At 47.9% G+C, this 25812-nt stretch overlaps 1 protein-coding gene across 1 annotated transcript in view; it reads right to left on the reverse strand.

Moving 5' to 3' along the window:
- The window catches only part of Fstl4 (follistatin like 4), a 397613-nt gene that overhangs the window by 164222 nt on the left and 207579 nt on the right, over nucleotides 1-25812 (reverse strand). Inside the window, exon 4 of the mRNA XM_051180724.1 lies at nucleotides 16863-17108. Coding sequence (XP_051036681.1) covers nucleotides 16863-17108 — 246 coding nt within the window. The remainder of the gene's footprint in view (nucleotides 1-16862; nucleotides 17109-25812) is intronic.

Raw genomic sequence — 25812 nt, forward strand, 5'->3', positions numbered from 1 at the left:
GGTTCTGGCCTCCACACAAGCCCCCCCCCCAATCCTGGCACTCCCTAGAACCAAGCCCCCCCCCCCCGTGGTGATTTGTTTGGATCTTAGTCTGCGGTCAGGCCACTCTCCCCTTTGTCTGCTTCCCTAATTTTGGATTCCTTGTCCACAGGGACTCCTGGGACACTTAGAAACAAAGTTAGACACACAAGGTACAGACTGTATCAGGGACTTCCCATGGGGCTGTGACCATCACCTGACAAAACACTACTCAAGAGAGGTTGTTTTGGCTCAGTTTGGAGGCACACAGGTGACTGCAGTAAAAGAGGCATGGTGGCAGAAGTGATTTGGTCCCTTTTTTATTAGGTCCAGGGCTCCAGAGTTTTCTATTCTGAGTTAACCCTCTCTGGAAACAGCCCCCAGACAAACCCAAAGGCGTGCCTTACTAATCCTAGGTATTTCCTAATCCAATCAAGTTGATAATGGAAGTTGACTATTGAAGCACCCACTGGCCCATTTCACAGACTGAGAAACTGATGCTAAAAGAGGTTCTATAACAGACTCAAGGAGCTTGGAAGTAGAAGCCCTGAGATGTGGACAGCCCTGGTCACCAGCTTTCCATTCTGTGACAGCACCCCTGGTCATGTGTCCTCACAGGGGCTTCTCACAGCTGCACACTGCAAAGCGATGAAGCAGCTGGCCCTGGCAGTGCGATTTTCCTCACAAGCGAGATGAACACTGAAGTGTACGTGTATGTTTCTCTGGATTTCCTCAGTGTCGGAGTTGGGGGAGGGGCAGAGGGGAAGAACAATGAGAGAGAAATCTCGAAAGAAGAAGCCATTATGGGGTTAGGGAGAAAATCTGGTGCTAGAAAAATTCTCAGGAATCCACAAGGATGACTCAGCTAAGACTCCTAGCAATAGTGGAGAGGGTTTTGGAAAGGTTCTTCCTCTTTAATTAGATTGGTGACTGCCCTAATTGTCACCATAGAACCTGCATCCAGTGACTCACAGCCAAGCTCTGGCTGAGCTCCTGGAGTTCGGCTGGAGAGAGTGAGGAGGGATCATATGAACAAGGGGGTTCAAGACCACGATGGAGAAACCATAGAGACAGCCGGCCCGAGCGAATGGGAGCTCACAGACTATGGACTGATAGTTGGGAAACCTGCATGGGACTGAACTAGACCCTCTGAATGTGGCTGACAGTTATGTGACTTGATCTGTTGGGGTGTGTGAACTCCAGGCTGGGCAAACTGGGTATCATTCACTTAGCGTACCCCTCCCCCACAATGGTGGTGGCAGACCCTGTTAAAGTGGGCTGTGACATCCATCGAGCTGAGCTCTTGCTGACCCTCCCTGGCCATGGAATAAGAACAAACATTTTGTTGTTGTTGAGTTTAGGTCCTTGGACAATCTGCATAAGTGAGTCTGCCATTAAGCAGCACCCAACCCTGGAGACAAGCTCTTGGGAATGTGGTGGTTAACCTTAGTTTTAGCCTGAGAGACTCAAAATCACCTAGGCCACACCACTAAGTGTGTCTGAAGGCTTTTCCAGAGAGGTCTAACCAATGTGGAAAGACTCCTTGTGAATATGGCCATCACCATCCATGGGGCTAGAGTCCTGGGCTGACTAAAACTGGGAAAGCGAATGGAGCAGCGGCATTGGCCTCTCTCTGCTGATTGTGGATGCCAAGTGACCTGCTCCTCATGCCTCTGCCACCACGCCTTTCCCACCACGAGGGACTGTGCCCTCAAACAGTAAGCCCAAATACACATGCTCTCCCTGCCTTAAGTACCTTTAAAATATTTCATTTCATTTTAATTAATTTAGTCATTTACACACACACACACACACACACACAGAGCAGCTGCACAGCCCACATGAATACAAATGGGTGTTAGTGGGTTTGTTTTCTCCTCCCACCACGTAGGTCTTGGGGATTGAGTTCAGGTCATGAACCATCTCCAAGGCCATCTAAGTTGTATTGTCAGGTTTTTTTCCCCTGAGAAGAGTAATTGATACAAGGGTGATGACTGGGGTCTGCATTTGTTTGTTATTGTTACACAACTCAACACCCGACAGGCCTTCTCCAAAGCCAGTATTTTCCTCCTACCTGTGACAACTGTATGTTCCTGGAATCATCTCTTCCCCCTGGAGGACCCTGGGAAGCAAATCACCTGTTTGACTGTCCCCCACTTACAACCGGACTGACACAGACACGGGAAAGGGAGTGTGTCCTACAGTGGACAGCCCTGCTGCAGGAGTAGAGCTGCAGGAGGGACAGTTCTCTGCCCTTGCCCCATACAGTTCATGGGGAGCAAGGCGATGAGACACTGTCCCCTTTCTACGGGTGATGCTGGTTAAATTGTTAGAAATAAAGCTAGAAGCCTGTGCCCCGCAGCAAACATTTCCAGTTAACTAAAGCCAGGTTAGTGAGCAGCCACTTGTGTTAGGCACACATCAGGAGGAAGGGTAGGAGGGTAGGTAGAACGGGGGCGGGGGACAAGGGAGTGAAAGCATGGAAGGGAAGGATGGATATTCCACAGGCTTTGCTTCCTGGCCTCCTGCATTGGCTGGAGCCTTCCTCCATGCCTAAATGGCTTTCAATCACTTGCGGATGAAATGTCTCTATTGGCATGGCCAAACAAGTCTAGCTGCTGTTGCCCAACCCTGTCTTAGATGGCTCCCAGATTCAGCTCCTCCATGGGCCTCTCACACTCCTTCTGAGTTATGGCAGAGACCAGAACCTGATGGGTTTGAGACAGGTGGGACCCATTTGGGTATCTGGAAGGGCATTTGTAGCCCTCTCCCACCCTAATCTCCTGGGCCACATGCCCAGACCACTGGCTGGCTCTAAGATTCTCAGAATTACAAACTTCCAAACAGAGTGTCAGAGGCGGAGTGGGGCTGGTGAAGGAAGAGCCGTTCTGAGGCCATGTCCTTTTGGGCCAGGGGAAGACTCTTGTAGATCAAACCCTATGTCCTGTTAAGGCCAAGCTAGTGGCCACTTCCCTGGAAGGAGTTTTTCTCCAATTAACATAATTCATGTCTCTGCTTGTCTGACCCATTGCCCCTGGAGCCCCTGGAGGAAACATGGCATCCCACTGCTAGGAGGTCACCTCAGACATTTGCTGTGTTAATTGACCACTGCCTTGTTTGGCCTTCCTCACTGGCTTTCTCTCATGCCAGTCTCTCAGTCCAGGGAATCAAGACTGGAATCCCAGCGTCTTTGGATGTGCAGCTTGTGCTAGCCCTAGGCATCTATCTGGGGCAAGCGAGAGTGTTAGCACCTGAGCCATCCTCTGCTCTTTGCCTCCTCCTCGACATCATTCTTACCACTTCTATTTTCCTCTTTGAGTTTTTGCCCCCAAAGATTTGCATCTTACACTGTGTGTGTTTTGTGTTGAAGTCTTTGTGTGTTGTGTGTGTGTGTGTGTGTGTGTGTGTGTGTGTATTGATGTGTGGGCATGCGCACACATGTGCAGGTGACTGTGGAGACCACGGTTATTAGATACCCTTGGATCTGAAGTTGGGAGCTGCCTGACATGGATGCTGGCAACTGTGAGAGCAATGTGTGCTCTTGAGCACTGAGCCTCCTCCCCAGCCCCTTGTCTGAACATTTAATGGCAATTCCAATAGTTATTGGTTGGAAGAACTACAGTGGACAAGCAGCTCTGGGCAGAAAAGTGCCTGTCAGGCTTGCTGGGGATGTCTGAGACCCAACACTGCTTTCCCACTCTCCTGCAGATGCCTGCGGATGCCTGCTCACACAGGGTGGGGAGGGGGACCAGTGAACGAAGAGCCCACACTTTGAGTGGCAGTGGGGGAGGAATCACACTCAGGCTGAGACCTGCTGAGGCAGCGGACATGGGGGTACCCCTGCCCGAGGGCCACTGTGCTTTAGAGTGTCTCTGTCTGCCAAGTAGGCACAATGGAGTCCTCATCCTGAAGAGTAAATTAAATATTCAGCATTGTTTAATGCTGAACCCAGCATTGAACTCAGACCTCTGAAGTTAGCTGCGAATCCTGCCCTCCATGCCCCATCCAATGTCTAGCTTCTTATAGAAGAGACAAGTGTAAACAAAATAACAATAATTCGTTTCAAATTTGGGTGATTTTAATCAGTCAGTAAAGTCCTTGCAGACTGGAACCCAAAGAAGCCTGGTGAGATCTTCTCTTGCAGATATTATTTCCAGCATCCCAGATGGGCATGGTCAGATGTGTCCCTGCTTCCTGCCAACAGTTCCTGTGCATTAGGACCCAGGCTTTGATGGCCCTGGAGGGAATCCATGTTGGCCGGGGGTGGGCTTGTCTTTCCTATCCATCCCTGTTGTTCTGAGATCTTCTCTAGAACTCCAGTTGTTTGCCTAGAGGGCCTCACACCTTTTTAAAATGCAAATTTTGTACCTTTACAACAGGCAGGGAGTGTTTATGAAGACAAGCCTGGCACGGAAACATGACCTTGCCATTAAAATCTAGCTGGGGTGGGAAGACCACTGAGGAGGAGGGGGAAGGACCAAGCTAGAGAGAAGCCACTGAGAAATGTGGGTGGGCACCCACCTTCCTGTGGGGCAAACCCTGCCCACCCCCAGTGGGGGACTTTTTTTGAGACAGGGTTTCTCTATGTAACAACTCTGATTGTCCTGGAACTAGCTCTATGGACCAGGCTGGCCTCTAACCTCCAACTCACAGAGATTCGCCTGCCTCTGCCTCCTCAGTGCAGGGACTAACGTTGTGCCTCACTACCACCCTGCCAGTAGGGACCCTTTTCTCTGCTATGTGCTCACTGTGGTGGTCACATCACACACTGAGATAGCCACTCAGGGCCAGAGAACCGATACGATTAGTTTCATTATGAAGACTGAATATGGCGATGCTTAATATCTGTGGAAACCCAAACTTCGTCCCTGTCCCTTTGAGGGGCTACTGTATTTAAGTTTATGTTGGAAAAGCCCCAAGTGGTTGGCTTGATGGAGGAGGGACACCATGGTTGCTTCCAGAAGCTATTTGAGAGGTTTCTACCTGTGCTGCCCTGGTCACTTATCCTATGTGTCTCCTGAGGGGCAGGGCAGGTGTCTGGTGCATAGGACAGATGACATCCCAGCACTGCAGTCGTCAGCTAGCTCAGAAACAGAGCTGGTCACACTCTGACTTCTCTCGGCTCCTTAGCCAAATGCTAACAGGGGAGAAGGTCATGAGATGATGTCCAAAGAGCATCCACTGATGAGAGGCCAGGAGCCTGGCAGGCACTCAACGAACAGTGGACATGATAATGACACCTACTGCACTGGCCTGGTTCACTTCTGCATATGGCTTTACTTCATGTTGGTTTCTGCTGTCCTGAGGGCTTAAGTTCCACTTCCAACTCTGAACAGTGCAATCCTTTGCCTCCCTTCTCCCCAGCAAAGCGTGGCTCTCACACATGTTTCTCAGTGATTTAACCATGCAGTTTCTGGTGGAACTTCACAGCCAACTTGTTACTGACCACCTCACAAGAATTGTGTCTATGCTTATTACACATATGGCCTAAGGAAGACATCCCACAACCCTGTACTGGTCACTTTTCTCTCTATGATAAAATACAGCCAGAAAGGAAGGGCTTGTTTTGGTTCATAGTTTGAGGGCATACACTTTATCTTGGAGGCGAATGCATGGCAGGGGGCATGAGACATTGCGCCCTCAGTCGGGAAGGAGAGTGTGTGAGGAATGCTGGTATTCAGCTTGCTTTCTCTTCCTCACCTTTTTATTTAGTTCAGGACCCCATGTGTGGATGCTGCTCGCATTCAGAGTGTGTATTTTTTCTGAAGTTGAACATCTCTAGAAACAGCTCTGTGCACACATCCAGAGGTGTGTCTCCTAGGTGATTCTAAACCTAACCACGTTGACACAAAGCCTGTGTGTCAGAATGAGGTTTTCTTCTACTTTGCTATTAGGTTTAGCATGATTCCAGGGGAACAAACAGGATGGATGATGGATGTCTGATCTTTGGGGAGAAAACCTCAGTTAGAGGTCAAGCCTACCTGTGTTGTTTATATATACCACCAAAGGCAAGGAGGCAAGGTTTCTTCCCAGCAACTGGGAACAATCAAGGATGATTGTTTGGAGCCAACTCTGAGTTTATTCTTGGCTATTAGGACAGAGAGAATAGAAAACTGCCTCCTTTGGCTTATGTATACTATCCCATGTTCTTAGTTAAGAAGCATATATGTGTATGACCAGGCCTGGTATGGTGGCACCACAAGTGACCTCCTCCTTAAGATGCTGTGGTGGGAGGAGTAAATATGAGGCCAGCTTGTCTTAAAAAAATGTGTATAATCCCTTGAAATTCCTACATACAAGTGTCTTAGTTTGTTTTCTATTGCTATGATAAACAGAAGGAAAGGGTTAATTACATCTTACAGCTTATGGTCTATCATGAAGGGAAGTCAGGGCAAGAACTCAAAAAAGAACCTGGAGGCAGAAATTGAAGCAGAAGCTATGAAGGAATGATGCTTACTGGCCTGTTCCCCATGGCTTGCTCAGTCTGCTTTCTTATAGAACCCAGAGCCATTGCCCCTGGAGCTACTCATTAATGAAGAAAATGCCTCATAAGTCTGCGTGCAGGCCAGCATGATGAAGGCATTTTCTTGGTTGAGGCTCCTTCGTCCCAGATGACCCTAGCTTGTTTCAAGTTGACAAAACACTAACTGGCACAGCAAGAGAGGGGGATGAAGTGCACTTCACTTCCTAATTTCTCCTTTGCAATTTTTGTTAATTATATTTGGACAATTATTTAGACAGCTTATCACTTTTGGCAGGCACATACTCCTCTTAAGTGTCGAGGGCCATGGCCTTCTCTCTGTCAGATTCTCTGGGGCGGTGGTGGTGGAGAAACAGCTCAGCAGTTAAGCGCACTTGCTGCTCTTGCAGAGGACCCAGTTTGGTTCTCAGCATCCACACTGAGTGAGACCACAGCTATGTAGAACTCAAGCATCAGGGGAATCAACGCCCTCTTCTGGCCCCCACAGGTACTGCATCCATGTGGTGCAAATACAGACATGCATAAATTAAAAACATTCTCCGGGTTTCATCTAAGTTCATCCCTCCTTCTGGTCCCCCTCACCCCACCCCACCTCAAGATGGGACTGCACAGGCAAGACAGTCTCAGAAACCTTGACCATCTGAACATCCACTCTGTCATTTCCACACATGATCACCATCTGATGGGTGCAGAACTCAGACTAGAGTGTCATCAGCTCAAAATGCCACAGACATTCTTCGTGGAAGGGCTGCTTTCAGTGTTGCCCTTGCTCGGCAAGGAGGTTCCTGAGGGCCACCAAGAGCCTGGGGCACAGCACCAGATTTCTTTTCTGGCGCGTCTACCTTGACCAGCAAGGAAAACGCAACACCCAGACTCTTCTTTAAGCAGTTTATTCAGGAATCTTGTATAATTTCTCACACCGGGGCAGCCCAGCCCACAGCTTAAAAGCCCTTGGGCAGTCAACCCCAGAATGCCATCCGGTGAAAAATAAAAACAGACAGGTCCACATACACAGAAGCAAGCCAGATTCTCAGCCTTAGCCAAATATGGAATTGTTTAATACAGAGAGCACTCACCATCGGGAAGGTGGAGGGCGGAAGCCAGCACCATCTTTAAGGCACAGCACTTCGCAGCTCTCTACACTTTTCCATTCTTTCTTGTTGTGTCCATCTGGTTTGCTCTGGGCTCTTCATGATGGCCAGTTACCAATGTGTTAGACTTTCCATCTCCTTTCTCCACTTCTATTATCCTCTCTTACACTGTTTCTCAGTTTGACTCTTTCTTATTCCCTGTGTGTCATATTTAGGGAGAAGTTTTCCTTATTCTCTTTGGGAAGAATATTTTTCTACATTCTCCAATGTGGAGAATGAACATACCCCTCCCCTCCTCATAGTGAACCTGGCTCCTTACAGCTTGAAACTGTAAGGAACTGCTGCTGCTACCATGGTTCCAATTCTTCAGATACTCCCTTCTGTTCCCCAGCTTCCATTTACTTTACAATGGCTAGACCAACCGGCAACCCATCTCCCATCTCTTCTAAGAGTTCATGTCTTCTTGAACTGACAGTAGGACCCAGTTGCTGTCCAAATGTGCTCTGTTTCTTGGGGTAATCCTCCAAACATGCTCTTCCTTCCACTGGCTTAAGTGAGGGGCTCTCCCCTACTATGTTGTCCAAGCAAAGCATGGTTTCCTCTTTCTCTTTATGCTGATTATGTTTGTGTCAACTTGACATAAGCTAGAGTCTGGGAAGAAAGACCTTCAACTGAGGAATTATTTCCATCACACTGGCCCACAGGTAAGTCTGTAGGGCATGTTTTTCTTTTTATATTAATATTGGTATCAAGGCAGAGTAGCTGAAACTTGAAAGGAAAACCAATGAGATCATTATCCACATGAAAAGAATGGTGAGTCCTTGACTCTTCCTAGTACTGCCTCCACTCCTACCCTGTGCTCACCTTTGAGACATCTTTGGTAGAAGTATTTCACCTTGTAAGATACCTCTTCCTTGGCTCCTCCTTGACCCTCATTTACCTATCAGGAAGATTTCTGCCATCAGGCCATCACAGCTTAGATGCCCCTATTCTAGTGTTTCTACAGCACTGGAAAAGCTATGGGAAGCCCAAAAAACCTGGGTCTGTGTGAGCTTTATCACTCTCAGGTAGAGCTGAAGGTCAACAGCTTCAAGTCAAGAGACTTGATCTCTACCAATGTCCTCAACAAAGACCTCGGGTTTGTTATGTGTCGAAAGAAATATGGATCACGTCATTGTATTTGAGTGAATTATATAATATCTGAGAAACAGAGATGGAAACATGAGTGTAAGAAGAAGGAGAAATCTAGGGAGGGAAGGGAGGAGGAGGAGGAGAGAGAGAGAGAGAGAGAGAGAGAGAGAGAGAGAGAGAGAGAGAGAGAGAGAGAGAGAAGTGATGTGAGCTCTTGAGTGGCAGCTCAGTGATGGAGGCATTGACTCATACCCCAGAAGCATCTGCTGGACAACTGAGGACCAGATGTTCAGACCAAATCTTAGCCACCTTAAGAAGTGGGTGTAGACTGAGAACAAGCAGAAGAGGAAATGAAAATTCTCTTAGGAAGATAGGTAAAGGGAGATGACTGGCAGGTCCCTGGAGGAGCCTTCCTTTCTAGTCACACAGAGAAACACATCTGAGATGCACATGCTTATAAAAGGAAGTGGACAGAGTTCCTTGCAACTGGCTGTTTTAATTACCTGCAAATAAAGTGATTTTGTCCCTTTCATTTAGCAGAAGGTTTTTGAAAGCTGCTTCCTCTCAGATTGCCTCCATTACTGAGTAGTGGGGATGCGTCAGAGTGGAATGGAGTAGGCAAAGAAAAGCAGAGGGCTGGGCTCCTAAGAAGAGGCAATGCCTAAGAGCAGCAGAGGCAGGGAAGTGCACCTTCCCTTTACTCCCTGAATACTCTCTGTCTGGACCTGGCACTCCCATGGCACCTGGGATCTGGAAGAGCATTAAGCAGTTTGCCTGACAATGAACCATTGCAGATCCAGTGAGCCAGGAGGCACCAGGCATGGGGCCTCCTCAGCTTTGGGGGAGTAGGGAGCACTGGCTCAGACTGCATGTTTGGTTAGATCTGTGGTGTGGTTATTATAGCACAGCTCACTTCACCAGGGGCCCTGCTGATTGACTCCTACTGTGATTCCTCTGGCCACTGCATGGGGCTTATTCATTTCAGTTAACGGGCACAGTTCTGTGTTCCTTTTCTCTTGGAGAAAGGTGGTCTAAATATTGCTTACCTAAGCAGAAAGTAGGCACAGGGGCTGGACATGTATGCCACCTCTGGACACTGGAGGCAAGGGCAAAGAGAATTAGGAATCAGAACCAGCCTGGCCACAGGCTTCTTGTCCCCCACTTGAGGTCCTTCTGGCTCCTCAAGTCACCATGCAGCAGAAAATCTAAAGGAACACACATCCACAGGAGAGTGAGGAAGTCCTGCCCTGGGATCTGAGTAAGCAGACACGCTCTGTGGCAGTAGGGAGTCAACACATTTGAGTTGTGGCTGGTCTGACAGCTGCTGAGTTCGTCACATACATAATTAGATAAACTGCTCGAGCACAGAGATAGGATATGCAGAGCCATTTAGTGGCTGCTACAAAGGGACCTTGATCTTAATTGAAGGCACAGTAGGGGGAGCCTTAAGGAAGTCCCAAATCAACTTCTCGCTCTGATAATTTAACATTTGGCTGGGAGTGATCACCAGAAACCTCTCAGGTCCTGGGCGGCAGCAGCTCTGCTCTGAAGGGCCTGAGCTGCTGGAGTGGGGGTCACTTTTCTCCCCATGCAGGGTCTTCCCCTAAGCAGTCTCCAGGAGGGACATTTGTAAGTAGGAGGCTCCATGTCTGTCTGTCCCTCTGCTACTCCCCTCCTTCCTCAATGTTTTGATGACCCCCTAGAAGTTTCTTTTGCTATGACAAAATACTACACAAGAAGAACTTACAAGAGGAAAGATTTGTCTTGGCTCATGACTTTTCAGGGTGTGTGTGTCTCAGTCCATCATCTCAGGGGAAGTCATGATGGAGCTCACGGCAATGAGAGTGTATGCTGGAGGTTGTTCACATGATGGTAGACCAGGAATCAAGATTGGGTATAATCTTCAAGGTCTGCCCCCAGTGAGCCCCTTCCACCAGCTGGCTCCCTTCTCCTAACAGTTCCTCCTTCAGCCTTTGTCCTCAAATAATGCCAATAGGTGGGAGCAAAGATGTAAACCATGAGCTTATAGGGCACTTTCTAGATCCAGGGCATGGCACCCTCCTGTCCCAGAGAACCCACAAGGCCTTCAAGCAGTGTCTTTCTGTTTGTTTGTTTTGTTTTGTTTTTGAGACAGGGTTTCTCTGTGTAGCCTGGCTGAAATAGAACTTTCTCTGTAGATCAGACTGGACTCAACTCAGAGATCTGTCTGCTTCTGCCTCCTGAATGCTGGGATTAAAGGTTTACAACACCACCGTCTGGTTGGATCCATTTACTCTTTGCTGAGATCGTCTAAGGGATTCCTGTTCTGTTGCTTTTGGGGCACTCAAAGAGACTATGTGTTGAATAGTCACTAATGTATGGATTCAGCCCCAAAATTAGTAGAACATCTCCAGTGAGCTAGGCAGAAGAAAATAAAGCAGACATCTGCATTTGAAAGAACTTTTAGTATGGAAGGAAGCTAGGCACTGGCAGTAACTTAGCACAAAGGGGATCCTGTGCTTTGTAGAACTTCTGGCATGCTAGCTAGCTTGGAGTTCATACAGCAAAGTTCTGGTCCTGTATATATATCATATCATATCATATCATATCATATCATATCATATCATATCATATATCAATCCATCATGTATTTATCTACCATTTATTTATTTATGTGGATGATCTTTGTGAATTTATGAGTCTGTGCTATATGTATATGTGAATAAGGCACAGAGGCTAGCAGAGAGTGTTGGGTACCCCCCATCTCTCTCTCTACCTCATTCCTTTAGGGCAAAGCCCCTCCTTAGAGTTTCCTTTTATTGACTAGGCTGGCAGGCAACAAGATAAAGTGGGCTTTAGGCTCCCACAATTCAGGGGTACGGGGGTTCTTAAGGCCAGGCCCAGCTTGTAATGGGGGCACTGGAATCTGAACTCAGTTCCCCGTGGTTGCGCAACTCTCAGCCATCACCAGGACCCTCTGTGAGTGTTCTCAGGTAATTCAATGGCTGTGGTAGAAAAGGATAGAGAAAGCTTACATGGTTCCTGAAGGCAAAACCTTTTCTTTTGACTTTAGGAGTGTAGAGTGAGCCTGCCAATGGCCAACACACGGAGGGAGTTAGACAGAAAGGGACGCACGTACAGACAAGCACAAGGGGTGCCTGAAGACAGCAGGGAACAATGGCAGAGGTGGGGAGGCTCAGAGGTACTTGCTGCTGTGCATGAAATCAATGCAGTGCAAGACTTTCTCAGCTCAATAACTTATTAGCAATTTTTAATTACTGGTTTGTAATTAATTCATTCAGAGTGCAGCTGTTCTGTGGAGCACACCACACGTGTTGAACTGATAGTGTTCTTGCAAATTTGTAGGGGGCTCATACCAAGACATTTCTTGCCAAACTCCAAGGGGAAATATTCAAAGAGCATACACGTTTGTTTGAAGTCATTTTTTCCCTATTCTGGAAGCAGATTCTACAAGTGGGATAAAGGCACTCTGAGGAGGCTGAGATGGGGTGCATGTTTGTGCTGGGATGTGGGTTAATTTTCAGTTCAGCTGATCTCTAGTTGTCTGCATGGATGCTGTCCAGATCCATGGAGTGGTGAGTACCCAAAATTAGAGACTGCCCATAGATTGTTATCTGTCCTTGAGGTATTGGTGTCTCCGGCTAGAGAAGCCATAGGCTGAGAAAGTATGGATGCTAGGGATTGTAGCTGGCCTTCATTTGAGCTGTTGCCTCCCTCTCATACAGAGTCGCCTTGAGTTTACACTGCTCTACTTGGCCCTTCTCTAAGCCCCACTCCTCCCTAGGTCCCAGAGTTTAGAGACTTGATCTTTTCTGCACCCCTTGAAATCTGTGCTCACTATTTCTACCAGGCAGCCCCTCTGTCTACCTTGTGGGTCTCCTCTGCCAAGCATGCTCATGAGTGCTCACTCTCCTTCCTATCTGACAGATGAACCTCTTCCTCAGATTCTACTAACATTTCCCAAAACCCTTTTGTACATCCCAGGAATTGCTTCCTTGCTGAGTATCCTTGCTGGCTTCTTGCTAACCAGGTAGTAAACTTGGGTGACTCATTTCTTTTCACAGAAGGAGCCATTTGAAGGAGGTCAAATTCTAGTCACTTCCCAAAGAAACAGGGAGGACCCATCTTGTCTCCCCCAGCTCAAAGGCCCCAGATCCCACCTTTCAACCCTTATCCAGTATTGCCACTGCCATTTTGTGTAGTGGGACCAAGGGTACTTGAGAGGTCAATTTCAAAGGAGGAAAGTCTGTTCTGGCTCACATCTCTAGAGCATTAGCCCACGGTCACTTGGCTTCATGCATTTGGTATGGAGGTTCTTTACCTTGTGTTTGCTGGGAGGCTGAGAAAGGGAATGTGGGAAGGAGAGAGCACTGAAGGGCAGAGACCTGGTTCTTCTACTTCTGTAATACCCCAGTGCTACCATTTCATGATTAATCCATTCCGAATCCCAAGCCCTCACAATCCCAGTCCAATCTCTCTCTCTCTCTCTCTCTCTCTCTCTCTCTCTCTCTCTCTCTTTCTCTCTCTCTCTCTCTGTTTCCTTTCTCTCATCACTTTGAATTTTTGACATCCCTGCCTCAGTCTCCCCAGTGTGGGATGATGAGCCTGTACCATGTCTGGCTCACGATGCAATCTGGATAACGTCCTTACAGACACACTCACTGAAGCCCTTTACCAGTCTCCTAGGCATCTCTCAGTCCAGACAAGCAGATGATCAAGATTAACTATCATGGTCATGCCAGAGGCTGGTAATTTTATAGGTGCTTGCACCTATCCCGAGAATGTGTCCTGCTATTGCAGTGACATCACAATCATCCCAAGGCCCTTAATACCACTTAGAAGTACTTAGTTAGAGCAGTTATGGTCTGTTTTGTTCTCATAATACCCCATGGCAGCAAAGAGGTACTGTTATCATACCCACTTTACAGATGAGGCCAACCTCAGAGGCCCAGTCCAAGGAGGCATAGCAATACACTCAGCCCCAGAAGCCTGGACCTCCCCTTGTTTCTTCAGGTCTAAGTCCTTCCTTGTTAGAGGGCTTCTGAGCTAGAGAGGCTGCTCATCCGGTAAGAGTCAAACCACTCTGTTCTGTCAACAACTCTGCAGCAAGATCTCACACTTCCTGGTGACTACAGTCTCTTGTAGTTGGCACAGTCCAGGATGACAGTAGCATCCCTTGGAAGGCAGAAGAGACTTGTGGAAGTATAGAAATGGCCCCGGGAAATTGTGGAGCCTAACGTAAGCTCTGAATGTACCAAGATGCATAACAGCAGCAACAACAACAACAAGAAAACAACAGTAAGCCAAGGTGCTGGAGAGAGGTGCAGAAGTTAAGAGCACTTGCTGCTCTTGCAGATAGGAATTTAGTTAAGTCATATGTTTGCTTGGAGAGCAGAAGACAGATGATTTTAGAATTGTATTTTCATGGGAAAAAAGTGCCTTAAAGTTTCCTGTGTTGATAGTTCCCTGGAAATTTGGGATGAATGACAAACTGTCACTCACAGAGCTCAAGCTGATATTAATTAAACAGACTGCTGCCACTGTGAGGCAGAGAGAGCAGATGACGTGGCCCTGCACACCCTCCTCCCTCCTTAGCCCCCACCCTCAGTCCTGCCAAGCCTATGCCATTGGCAATCTATTGGAGCCATGGCTCTGAGTGGGAAGTTTCTTGCTCAGGGCTGATCTGTCTTTTATTCTCATAAGTCCCTGTTAATCAGTGCCTAGGTCCCTCCACTTTACTGGATGCACCCTAGAGGAATGCTAGAAGAGGAAGACTGGTCCCTCCTGCCCATCATGACTGGAGCCAAGCTTAGCATGAGGAACTAAAGCCGTGCTTCCCAACCTGTCCCAACCCCTTTGGCAAACATCTTTCTCCAAAAATACTTACATTATGATTCATAATAGTAGCAAAGTTACAGTTATAAAGTAGCAAAGAAAATAATTTTATGGCTGAGGTCACAATAACACGAGGAATTGTATTAGAAGGTTGAAGCTTTAGGAAAGTTGAGGACCACTGTGTTGAAGGATTTTCTAAGAAGTCCAGAACCTAGGATCAAGACTAGAGAAGTTCTGATTCTAGGTTGGCATTCCACGACATCATCAGTGCGTGGTACTCAGTACCTCCTATACCCGGTCTCTGTCCACCACTAAGACATCTGGGCTCAGAGAGTTCCCCTAAGAGCCTCGCAGGAAGACTTCTGTTCCTGCGTCTGTTCCCTTCAGTTTGGGCATCTCTATGCTCTAAGTCTCTGGTCACATAAGCTGAGCAGAAGCAATGATGGTTCACATCAGATGCAGTGGGCCAGATGCTGTGCCAAATGACCTTTTGTATTTCCCTCACTTTGCATAACCAGAGAAGACAGTGATGGCCACTAGGCCCATGTTATGGCTGAAGGAGAGGATGGACCAGAGAAGTACAGAGAAGCACCTGGGGTCACATAGCTGAGACATACCAGAGCCCAGATTTAACCTAGTATTTAGGGATGTGTGCAGACGTTGCTCACTGGAAGAAGGGTCTGGAGGGGAGCAGCTCTGCATGGGTTGGGTTCACAGAACTGGTGACACACTGCATTGGGAAGATGCAGTGCATAAATTCAATCAACACAAAGCCCCGCTGGAGGCTGCCCTTGTCATCCCTCATTGCAGCAGCTTTTGTGGCCGTTGTCCTTTCCCTCGTGTGAAATGAGAAATGCTGTTTGAATAACCAATGGCAAGGGAGGCTGTGCACACTCCAATGAGGAAATAAAAAACCTTCAGAAAGAAGCAATTTGGGGGATATTGGAAACCAGAGAATGGAACATCAGTCTATAAAATTCAACACGCCCAATAAAGCTGGAGCAACTGGTCAAGTGTTTTAGTGCACTCGGTTGCCGGGGAAGCTGCTGGCATGAGCTGGGCAGCTTCCAGGCATTTGTCCTCAGCTCATTGTGGCCTCATTTGCATAATGTACCTCATGATTTTGAAGCACCTTAACATTAGTGTCATGAGCACAGCCATGAAAGTGTCTGAGGTTATTCCTGTCACAGGCTTAAGTGTGCCTTCCCAGAGCCCACGCTACCACAGCCAACCCAGAACAGCCTATTTGTTACTTGGGTGCTGGTTCCTCACTTAGACTGTGACCACCCAACCCAGGCTTGTGTCCTATGGCATGTGCACATGCTGGGGGTAGTCATGGGGAGCCTATGAGGCCCAGTTCATCACCACAAAGTAGTTCTGCAGCCCTTGGTGGCCAGCACTGCAAACACATGCCCCACCCCCATACCTTCCTTGCTACACGCAAAGCAAACCTTTGATCTCACAGGACCCAAGGGCATCTCTCCCACCTCCAGTGTCCCCTAGGTCAGTCTGCCATGTTCTACTTCTGTAGCATAGGAGACCTAATGCACACACGGCCATTTTACTTTAGATTTACAGCATTTCTGCAGGCCATGGCATGCACTATGTACTGAGGCCACACTGACATAGGAAGAGTATTTTAGGCTTTGCATCTGCATGCATTTATAAACCTCTGAGCACCTCTGTGCTGTACTGTGATGGGTACTGATAAAATACTAATACATAGAACAGAACCCCTCCATAGGTTCCTTCTGTCTTGCCCTTTTCTTCCCATCTGAGTCCAGCACAGAGTGAGCTCTCTGGTCTCTCTCTCCACATGTCTGTTCTGCTGTCTTGATCCTGTTCAGAGCTTTTCTAGACAGACAAGGCATGGGATGTTCTCCCTCAGCCTGGGAACCACTCTGCAGGTATCATCTGGTCATTTTGTATGTACAGTGTGGCTTCCTGACTTATGGAACTCTGTTCCATGAAGTCTTTCTTACCGCTTTACAAGGACATATGCTATGTGGAGTCTTGGTCATGCTATGTTGTCTGGTACCTAGTGGATACAGACTCATCTCTAGTTAAGAGGTTGGTTTGGACCCCCTAGATTCTGTTTTCCTAGGGTGGGGAAGATCTCTGGGAGAAGGACTTAGACTGACTCCACATTGCTGAAGGGTCTCTGCTGCTACTGAGTTAATGAACGTACCAGCCCTCTGTTTCCTCTAACTCGTGTCCTGTGCACCCAGCACCTTCATCACTGGCCAAAAGAGCATCAGAAGACCCATCACAGAACTGAAGTACAGGGCCAGGAGCCCTCTTCTTACCTTTGAGGAAGCAGCCCTTGCTGTGTACACTGACAATCCTAGTGCCCAGCAGGCAGGCTGCTCGGCGAAGCTCACAGTGGTTCCCATAGAGCCTCCCGTCGGAGCCACACACAGGCATGTAGCGGGGTCTGCACACCTCCACACAGCGGCATGAGGGCTGCCCTGTCGCCCTGTCAAGCACGCACCGGCTCCCGTGGCTGCAGAGTTTCTTTCCACAGGAGGCTGACAGCCCAGGGCTGAGAAGACCTGTGGATGACACAAATGCAGAGGGTTAGCTCAGGGCTGGAGAACAGAGTTGTAAACAGTCTTGGTTGCTCTTTCAGGTCACAAACAGTGTAAGCTTCAATGTCCTGGAGGCTGAGGTGACCTACGGTGGGATGAAAGGCCTCTGGGTACAACATGAAGTCCTTGTTCCTCCAAGAAGTAGCTATAGGAGTCAAAAGGGGTATCTTGCTGTGTGGAGCTAATGTTTTTATGAGATCCACTCTGAACATCTCAGATAGGGCCCCTGATTCTCCAGAACCCATGGGAGGGCCCTTGGTGCATATTCATGCCGTCATGGGTTTGCTCCTCATTGCTTGCTGTCAATTGGATCAATGAAGATATCCAGTCCTTGTGTGCTCACTAAGCGGTGCCTTAGACCAGAGGACAGAGCTGATAACCACCATTCCTGTTCCTGTGCTCTGAGACCACTTCACAGTCTAGAGCTGCACAGAAATCATTAGAAAACTAGTTTCTTCCCTCCATCTCTTCCTCTGCCTCTTCTTTTTTCTCCTCTTATTCTTTTTCTTTCCTTTAAGACAGAGTCTCATTTAACCCAGACTGGCTTCACACTCCCAATTCTCCTGCCCCCACCTCCTAAGTGCTGGTATCACATGCTACCACACCCACTTTTCTCTTTCTAAGTGATGACTTGCAGCCAGGCTGTGGACTAGGTCTTTGCGAGGTCTCAAAGATGAATAAGCCATAACTCTACTTTTCTCTGACCTAGTCATTCTGGTTGAAGATAGAATGTGACAGAGCCATGATATAGCTAAGGCTAGTGTTGTGGTTCAAATGAGATTGGCCTCCTTAAGCTAATATATATATGAATTCTTGGTCCTGAGTCGGAGGAACTGTTTGGGGAAGATTAGGAGATGTGACATATTGGAGGAGGTGTGTCACTGGGAGTGGGCTCATGCCATTCCAAATTACCTCTCCCCCCCTTCCCCTTGTGCTGTGGATCAGATATGAGCTCTTAGCTACCGCTCCAAAGCCATGCTTACTTGCCTGCTGCCACGTTGTCTTCCATGATGGTCACTGACTCGCCCTTTGAACTGTAAGCTCCCAACAAACCTTTCTATAGCAGCTTTAAAGTAACTAAGACAGGCAGTCCAGGAGCTATGGGAGTTTATTTAGGAGCTTCATTTTGGACCAGTGTCCAAGGCAAAGATAAAGCTGTAGCTATGGCTGTGGAGAGAGCTGAGCAGAGGAACTGAGCAGTGCTACATCAACCCTGGAGGAGGTGAGTGGGGAGACCAGGCTATGAGCAGCAGGGCCACCATCATTCTCCTCCACTCCCTCCCCTAATCCTCTCCACCAGTCCTCTCCAGCTTGATCTTCTTTCTAAGGACAGAAGGTTGAGACCCTGGAATTTGGGGCTGATACACTGCTGGGATAGCCCCTGTGTCTGACACCCACCCACAAGGATCTCGGGACAGTAGTACTCAGAGCTCATATCCTGAGGCAGGTGGCTGGGGTGGCTTATTTCATGCAGAACACTTAACTACTATTCCACTGTATGAGAAGAGTCCAGGGAATTAGAAGATGACCCCGTGCCATTAATGACAACATGTGACAGGCTGAGAATTTAAAAAAGAACATAGAGTCCAAAGAATTAAAACGTGGATAGAGTTTACAGCTGTGGAAATTTTTGATTTTTGTTTTGATGCAATGTTCTTCCATGCTTGTTATGGTAGTGTTCATCCACCATCTCCACATATGGGAGAAGTTCAAGGCCAGCTTTGTGTACACAGTGAGTTGAGACTAGCCTGAACTACATAAGACCAGGTACCAGAACCCAAAACCAAAACCAAAACATAACATAAACAACAAAGTCTAAACAAATAAACCGTCTCCCATGACAGAATGTCCCTGGTGTCAACACCAAGACTTCGGCCCCAGCTTCTACTCCCAGGGACAAATGTATTCATAAGGGAAAAACCAAGCATCCTTTTCCTGTTTTGGGTTAGGTCTGCTTTTCATCAGCATAGATTTGAAAGGGGAAAAAATCAGTTATGAGAAGATTAACTACTTGATTCAATAACTCATTTAAATTCCCCTAACCTTGGCAAGTTAAGAAGTATCGACTTTTTTCTTGCATCATAATAAACTCGAAGGTCAACAATCTCTCTGCAGAGTAAGAGTGCAGATGCAGAGTGGACCATGAAAACCTCCCTTATCTGAGGGGCTGACTGCCTGCCCCCATGTCCCTGAAAAGGCTCCTTGGCAGTCTGAAGCCACCCCTCCTACCCCTCCTGCAAGTTGACCAGTGGCAGTGGGAAGGGAAGGGTGCAGAGAGCAGGCTCCTAGCAGAGGACACTCTGGTCTGGAAGCCCCGGTACACAGGACTTCTGGTTGCTTTGCCACCGAGTGTGTTTGATTAGCAGGATTCTCCTGGGTTATCGGGAAATGGGCCACCCTGGAAAATGCTGGCAGCCACTAGAAGAAACTAACATCGTGCTGAAATGATCAGCTTTTGTTCCATTCCCAAGACAGGGCAAGGAAGTGAAGCCTTACCACTCACTAGACGCCATTTCAACAAACTTCCCTGAGCAAGCAGAACAGAACTGACTAATGGCTCATTTGGAAAAGAAATAGCTCAAGCCTCCAGCTTCTCAGATCCAGCTGTGGGGTTTCTTCTCTCACTGTGACCACCGCTTGCTCTCCCTCAATGGCTCTGAGCTCCAATTTACCCTCGGGGTTATTTCTTCTTATAGTTAGTCCATATTCTTTCTCTTTATCCATTCCTCTAGAACCTGTGCCCTGGCTCGAGCTTTAGGAGGCCCCACAGGTGCTGGGACATTGTCCTTCTGTGGCCATAGAACCATCAGGTTTTAAGAAAGGCAACAATTTTAAGGACAATTTAGTGTCAGTGCTCCAATGCCAGGTCAGAAGCTGGCATGGGGAGGGTGATGGGGGTCACATGCAGTGATCATTCGTCTTTGCCTGCCTCTCCTAAGTGGGGGCAGGAAGGAGGTGTAAGGTTGGGGGATGGAGGATAGACATCCCTGGAGGTGCCTTCTGCAGTCAAGGAAACCAGAGACCTGAAGGAAAGGGGACTTTAGAGACTACTTTCATTCAGATAGGGGCACCCACTCCACTTGGCACTCTTCTTTGAAAGGCTGGATTGTATTAAACACCACTGGGGTCCATTGCTCCACAATTAGCTTGCAGGTGACTTTCCATAAACTGTGCCCCGAGGGGGGGTCACAGTTAAGAAAACGCCTGTGCCAACCTGTGGCTATGGAAGACAATGAGAACTCTCACCTTCTCTCTCTGATGTGGAAACCAGCTTTTGGCAATACTTGATTCCTAATTATTTGCAATCAGGACAAAAGGAGTGTTGACACCCCATGTATGGCCCTCACCAAGGATGTGGACAGGGGGCCCGTGGGGAGCTGTGCTTGCCTGGGCGGGGACAGGCATGGGCAAAGACACTGGCCACAAGCTAGATAGCTTCTTCCTTAAACAAGCCCCTCATTGCTACTTTCTTTTTGTCATTAAAGCAGAATGAATTCGCCACTCCTACCGGGATGATGATAAAACAGTAATGGGAAAGGTAACGGAGTGAGACTCCCGGCAACTGCCTCCAGTGTTTATGAGGACAACCGTGATGCGTGAAAAAGATAGTATGTGCCTAATTTATAGTCATAAAGAAAGTCATTTACCCAGGTTAAAAACTGATCATCTCGCCAAATAAACTGCTTTTCAACACTAATTAAATTTACTGAACATGGGGAGACATGGGAATTGATACATTACAGGGATGGTGGTAGAACCACAAATCTAGTGTACTTGTTGGTGCTGAAGACCCCCTGCTGCATTTACAGACAATTCTGGAGCAGAGTGCCACAGACCAAGTGGCCAGAAGCTCTGAGCTTGGTTGTATAAGGTGTGACTCAGCACTAGCCTGAGCCCAGGGGGAGGCTGTTCAAGGCAGGTGAGTTCCAGGATGGCTTCTGGATGCAGAAAAGGAAGTCTGATTCACCTGTGGCTTTGGGTGTGACTTCCTGATAGCCCAGGGCCTTTAAGAACCCAGGTGGGTTACTTTGCTTCCAAACTCTCTCCTTGGTCTTCAGTATACCCATGAGTGTTCCCATGTCAGAGATGGTGTCCAGGGCAACACATGGGGAAGCTACAGTTGAATGTTCCCTTCAAGATTCGTGTTGGCATGCATTATGATTGTGACAGAGTTAAAGAGACAGGGCCTTTCAGAGGTAGCTGGGGTACTGAGATAGCTTCTGTCCTCACTGCTGTGGCAAAACAGCCAACAAAAAACTCGTGGAAGCAAGGGTCTCCTCTGGCTCCCAGTGTTTTGGTGGTACAGTCCATCACAGCAGCAAGGGCGTGAGGCAATTGGTCACATCCCATCCCCACTCAGGAAGCAGAGTGAGGAATTCTGGTACTTAGCTCACTTTCATTTAGTGTAGGACCCCAGACCATTACCCACATTCAGGGTAAGTCTTCTTTCCTTAGCTAAACCTTTCTGGAACCATCTGAATTGACAGGTTCAGAGATGTGTTTTCACGGTGATTCTGAATTCAGTCAAGGTGACAATGAGGACACACTACAGTCTGTCACACTTTTGTGAGTGCTGTCATAGGAGAGGGAGCAAGAACACAGGTAGGTTCAAACACAACTCATTCCATCACAGCCTCAGCTCCTTCTTGCCTGCTTGTTATGTATCATGAAGCAGTGCGGGAACCATGTTCTTAGATTTTTCCAGCTTCCCAAAACAATAACAAATAAACTCCTTTTGTTTATAATTTGCCCAGTCTACGACGTTCTGCTAAACCAAGAGAAAACAGACTAAGATGAGGGGAAACCCTCTTACTTTTCCACTTGGGTAATGAGGATTGCTGGCTGGCATGTGTTTCCCGATGCTGTGTCTCCGAGTCTAGAACTTTTCCTCTGCTTCGTACAGACAGCAGCCCTGCCATTCCCTCAGCAGGTCTTGCGAATGTCTGTTCCAGGCCTCAGGTAGAGCCACATGTCTTCTTCTCACCACCAATGCCTATACAAAAGACTCCAGGATGAAATCCCACAATGTCACCTGTACCCCGTGATGTCACAGGAGTGAGTTAGATGCAAAAGATAGAGAAGCACTCATCACACCAAGAACCTCAAGAATCTTGTCTGCCACTTGCCCTTTCAAAGCTGTCTCTAGCTTCTGCTGGCAGAGACATTCATAAGGAAACATGTGGTCACCATGGGCAGCAGGGTGGAATGCTTGCTCAGCTATATATTGTTCCTGCATATGTGTGTGTGTGTGTGTGTGTGTGTGTGTGTAGTGTGTGTGTGTGTACATGTGTGAGTGTGCAAGCACATGTATAAGAGGAGGGATATTCATGCAGAGCTAGAGGTCAACCTCAGGGGTTGTAGGTGTCATTTCTTTTTGTTTTGTTTTTAAAGAGGTACTTACTTTTTTTATTTATGTGTATTCATGTGCACCTGGATGAGTTGTATGCATTACTTGCATGCAGATGCCAATGAAGGTCAGAGGGCATCAGAATCCCTGGAACTAGAATTACAGGCAGTTGTGAACTACCCAACCTAGGTACTGGGGATCAAACCCAGATTCTCTCCAAGAGCAGTTAGTGCTTTTAACTGCTGAGCCATTTCTCCAGCCAAAGTGCCCCCCCTTTTGAGGCAGGGTCTCTCATTGGAATCAGGGATTTAATAATTAGGCTATGCTGGCTCAGTCAGTCAGTACAGGGATCCTCCTGTTCCTGCCTTCCCAGTGCTGGGCTTAAAGGCTTTGCACATGGGTGCTGGGAGTTGAGCTCAGGTCCCCATGCTTGTACAGCAAGCATTTTACCTACTGAGCCACCTCCCCAGCTGTGGTTATCTTATTCATGAGAAAGAAGCTGGGTCTGTGGGGAACTGGAGAAGTTGAGTGCACACAGAGAAAGAAGGAAGGAAGAAACAAGGTGGTTGGGTACAGCATTTTGCCAGTGAATGACCAATACAGACCAGGAAAGCTAGGACTTTATTTAGCCTTACCATTTCCACCAGAATGAATAATTTGCTCTTTACTGAAACAAATGTATAAATTCACAGTCTCACTCTTCCTGAACTGGGGTGTCAGTCCCAACCTCATCAAGAGATCCCAGAAAAAGGAGTGTGGGGCTCCAGATAACAAATTTTGGCTTTAGAGAGAGATATTGCTCCTTGGAGAGATACTGTGGGCAGGGGAGAGGGAGCCAGAGCCAGAGGAATGCCACTGACCTATGTCAGAACTTGTTGCAGGCCTTCTTGGAGTTACCCTGCTTGCCCTCGAGCAACCACATGCTTCAAACCTTTATTTTACCCAGGCCCATACTTCTCAGGCTTGGTGGTAGCTTGTGACTGAAGGCAAGCTCCCTATTTTCTTGTCTTTCTTATTTAAAATCATGAATGGTGTCTATCTGCTCTTCACAAGATTATTGAAAGGACTAAATTAAATTATTCACCAATGGAGACTGGTATGTAGCAAAGGCTGATCCAGAACTTCTGAGCTACTGATGGGAAGGGTAGACAGGGCTGGAAATGAGGAAGCCCCGGGCTAGTCAAATCCAAGTACCCATGAGCATGGTGGGGTGATGACTGCCTTCAGGAGGCTGGCCTTACAGGGAAAGTGGACACGTTTTTATATTGGAAGTACTGACTGAGTTTAGAAGGCAGACTCAAACAGCAAGCCTCCAAAGACTCCCCAGAGAACACTTCCTCTGAAAGTTCTCCAGGATTTGCTTAGAGCATGGAAACTGTCCAGCTTCCAAGCTGGATGAATCTGAAATCACATGCAGTCAGGATAATGTGACTGGAGTTGATTGCTTGGAGGATGAGCTTTGTGGGCTTCACCAGGGCCCTGAAGCTCATTGTCAAAGGCAGGCTTGCAGGGACCAGGACATCAGTGCTCATGTGTGCATGAGTGCATGCATGCTTGTGCATGTGTACATGTGTGTGCCTCAGGCACGTGGAGGCTAGAGGACAACCTTGGTTTTGCTCTTCTGACAATGTCCACCTTTTTTGATTATACCATGCAGGCTGGCTGGCCAGTCATCCCCACGGATCTGCCTATCTCCATTTCCTTATCCTGCCTGACTTTTTATAGCAGGTTCTGGGGATCAAACTCAGCTCAGGTCTCCTGTTTACAAGGAAGGCACTTTACTGGCTGAAATATCCAAAACCAAAATAAGAAATTAATCACCACTATTGTTTATTTTATTTAGTTAATTAATCGCATGGCACTGGGGCTTGGGCAGGCTAGCTAAGTTTCTCTACTGCTCATCTTCACCCTCAGATCTGCATCTATGCGAGCCCTCTTTGCAGTCAGGTCAAAGCTCTCTCTTCCCTTCCAGAGCCCTTTTTAAGGCTGTTAACAGCTGTCTTCCCTTTGCAGTGTGGGAGGATAATGGCAACTCTGCTCCCACTATTTCTAGAACTTTCCCCTAAGCAGGAAAGGAGCTCCTGGTTCTGTCCTGGGATTCTTTTTGGCTGTTTGCCAGCTCACTACATTCTTTGCCATTCAATTGAGGATCTGTGCTCTCCAACTGCTGGGCCCTGTGGCAGGGCCCCAGGCAGCCAGCTGGGGTCTACAGTCCTCAGAGCTCCAGGGCCCAGCATGAGGTCTCTGTGGTGTCAGGCCCAGCCCAGGCTCCCCTTCTCAAATATTCAGAGGGATGGGGTTGGCAGAGTCAGCTGAAGAGAACAGGTTAAGGTAAATGTGCTGAAGGCAGGTGGTGTCCCAGCTGGCTGCTGAGAGAAGGGAGGGATCAAGAAGGCCTGGGGGGAAAGGTTGTGGCTCTCAGGGAACGATGTGTGTGTGTGTGTGTGTGTGTGTGTGTGTGTGTGTGTGTCACTGGGAGGGTAGGGGAAAAGGGGTGGCTCACAAGGAGGGGAAGGAGCAGAGATGGTCAGAGGAAGGGAGCCCTGGGATTTGTGAGTCAACTCTGTTGCCTCAGGAAACCAAAATGAAAGATACATTGGGGCTGAATAAAACCAAGCCCATCTCCCCTCTGTGAACTGTGGCCATGTGACAGAGACAGGGCTTTAACCTGGGGTCTTCCAGCTATAAGACAGCAGAGGGAAGTCAGTCATCTCACTCCCTTTCCTTCTATGTGATCAACCAAGTGGTCTGAGCCAGCTTGGGGGAGTTATTTCCAAACCTTCCTGAAAACGAAAGCTGCATAAAATGGAGTTTTGCTGGTGGGTAGTGGGTGTTGCTTGGTTTATAAAACGGCTTTATTTTGGAGTACTTCATCCAAATAAATCCCTCCCTCAGTTTCTTCCCTTGCAGGAAGCCCCTCAGCTGACATCCATCTTATGTTTTGTCAGCAGGCCCCTTATTGTCCCTCTAGGTACCTAACTCCCTTGTCACTTTCTCTGGCTCCATCTCAGAGCTGATGGCACTAGCTGTTGCTGGTTTCTGTGAGTGTGCATGAGCTTGTGGATGCCCCAGTATGTGGATGTATTCCATTCTCTCCACTAATGACTAAAGGGCACTGCTCCCTTGGCTGCCTCCAATTATTTCAGGAATTTCTGTGAAGTGGGAGGGGCTGGAATACCTCCTGACACTTTATCCCTGGAGACTCGCCAGCCTAAAAGGATGTTAGCATCTTCTAGGACCCTATACACTGTGTAAGCATAGCCTCCAAGTCAGTCCCTTGCTTTGATTAGATCACTTGTCATGGATGTGTCTCAAGATAAC

This window comes from Phodopus roborovskii, unplaced genomic scaffold, assembly GCF_943737965.1.
Source record: "Phodopus roborovskii unplaced genomic scaffold, PHOROB, whole genome shotgun sequence".
In the NCBI taxonomy this organism is placed as follows: Eukaryota; Metazoa; Chordata; class Mammalia; order Rodentia; family Cricetidae; genus Phodopus; species Phodopus roborovskii.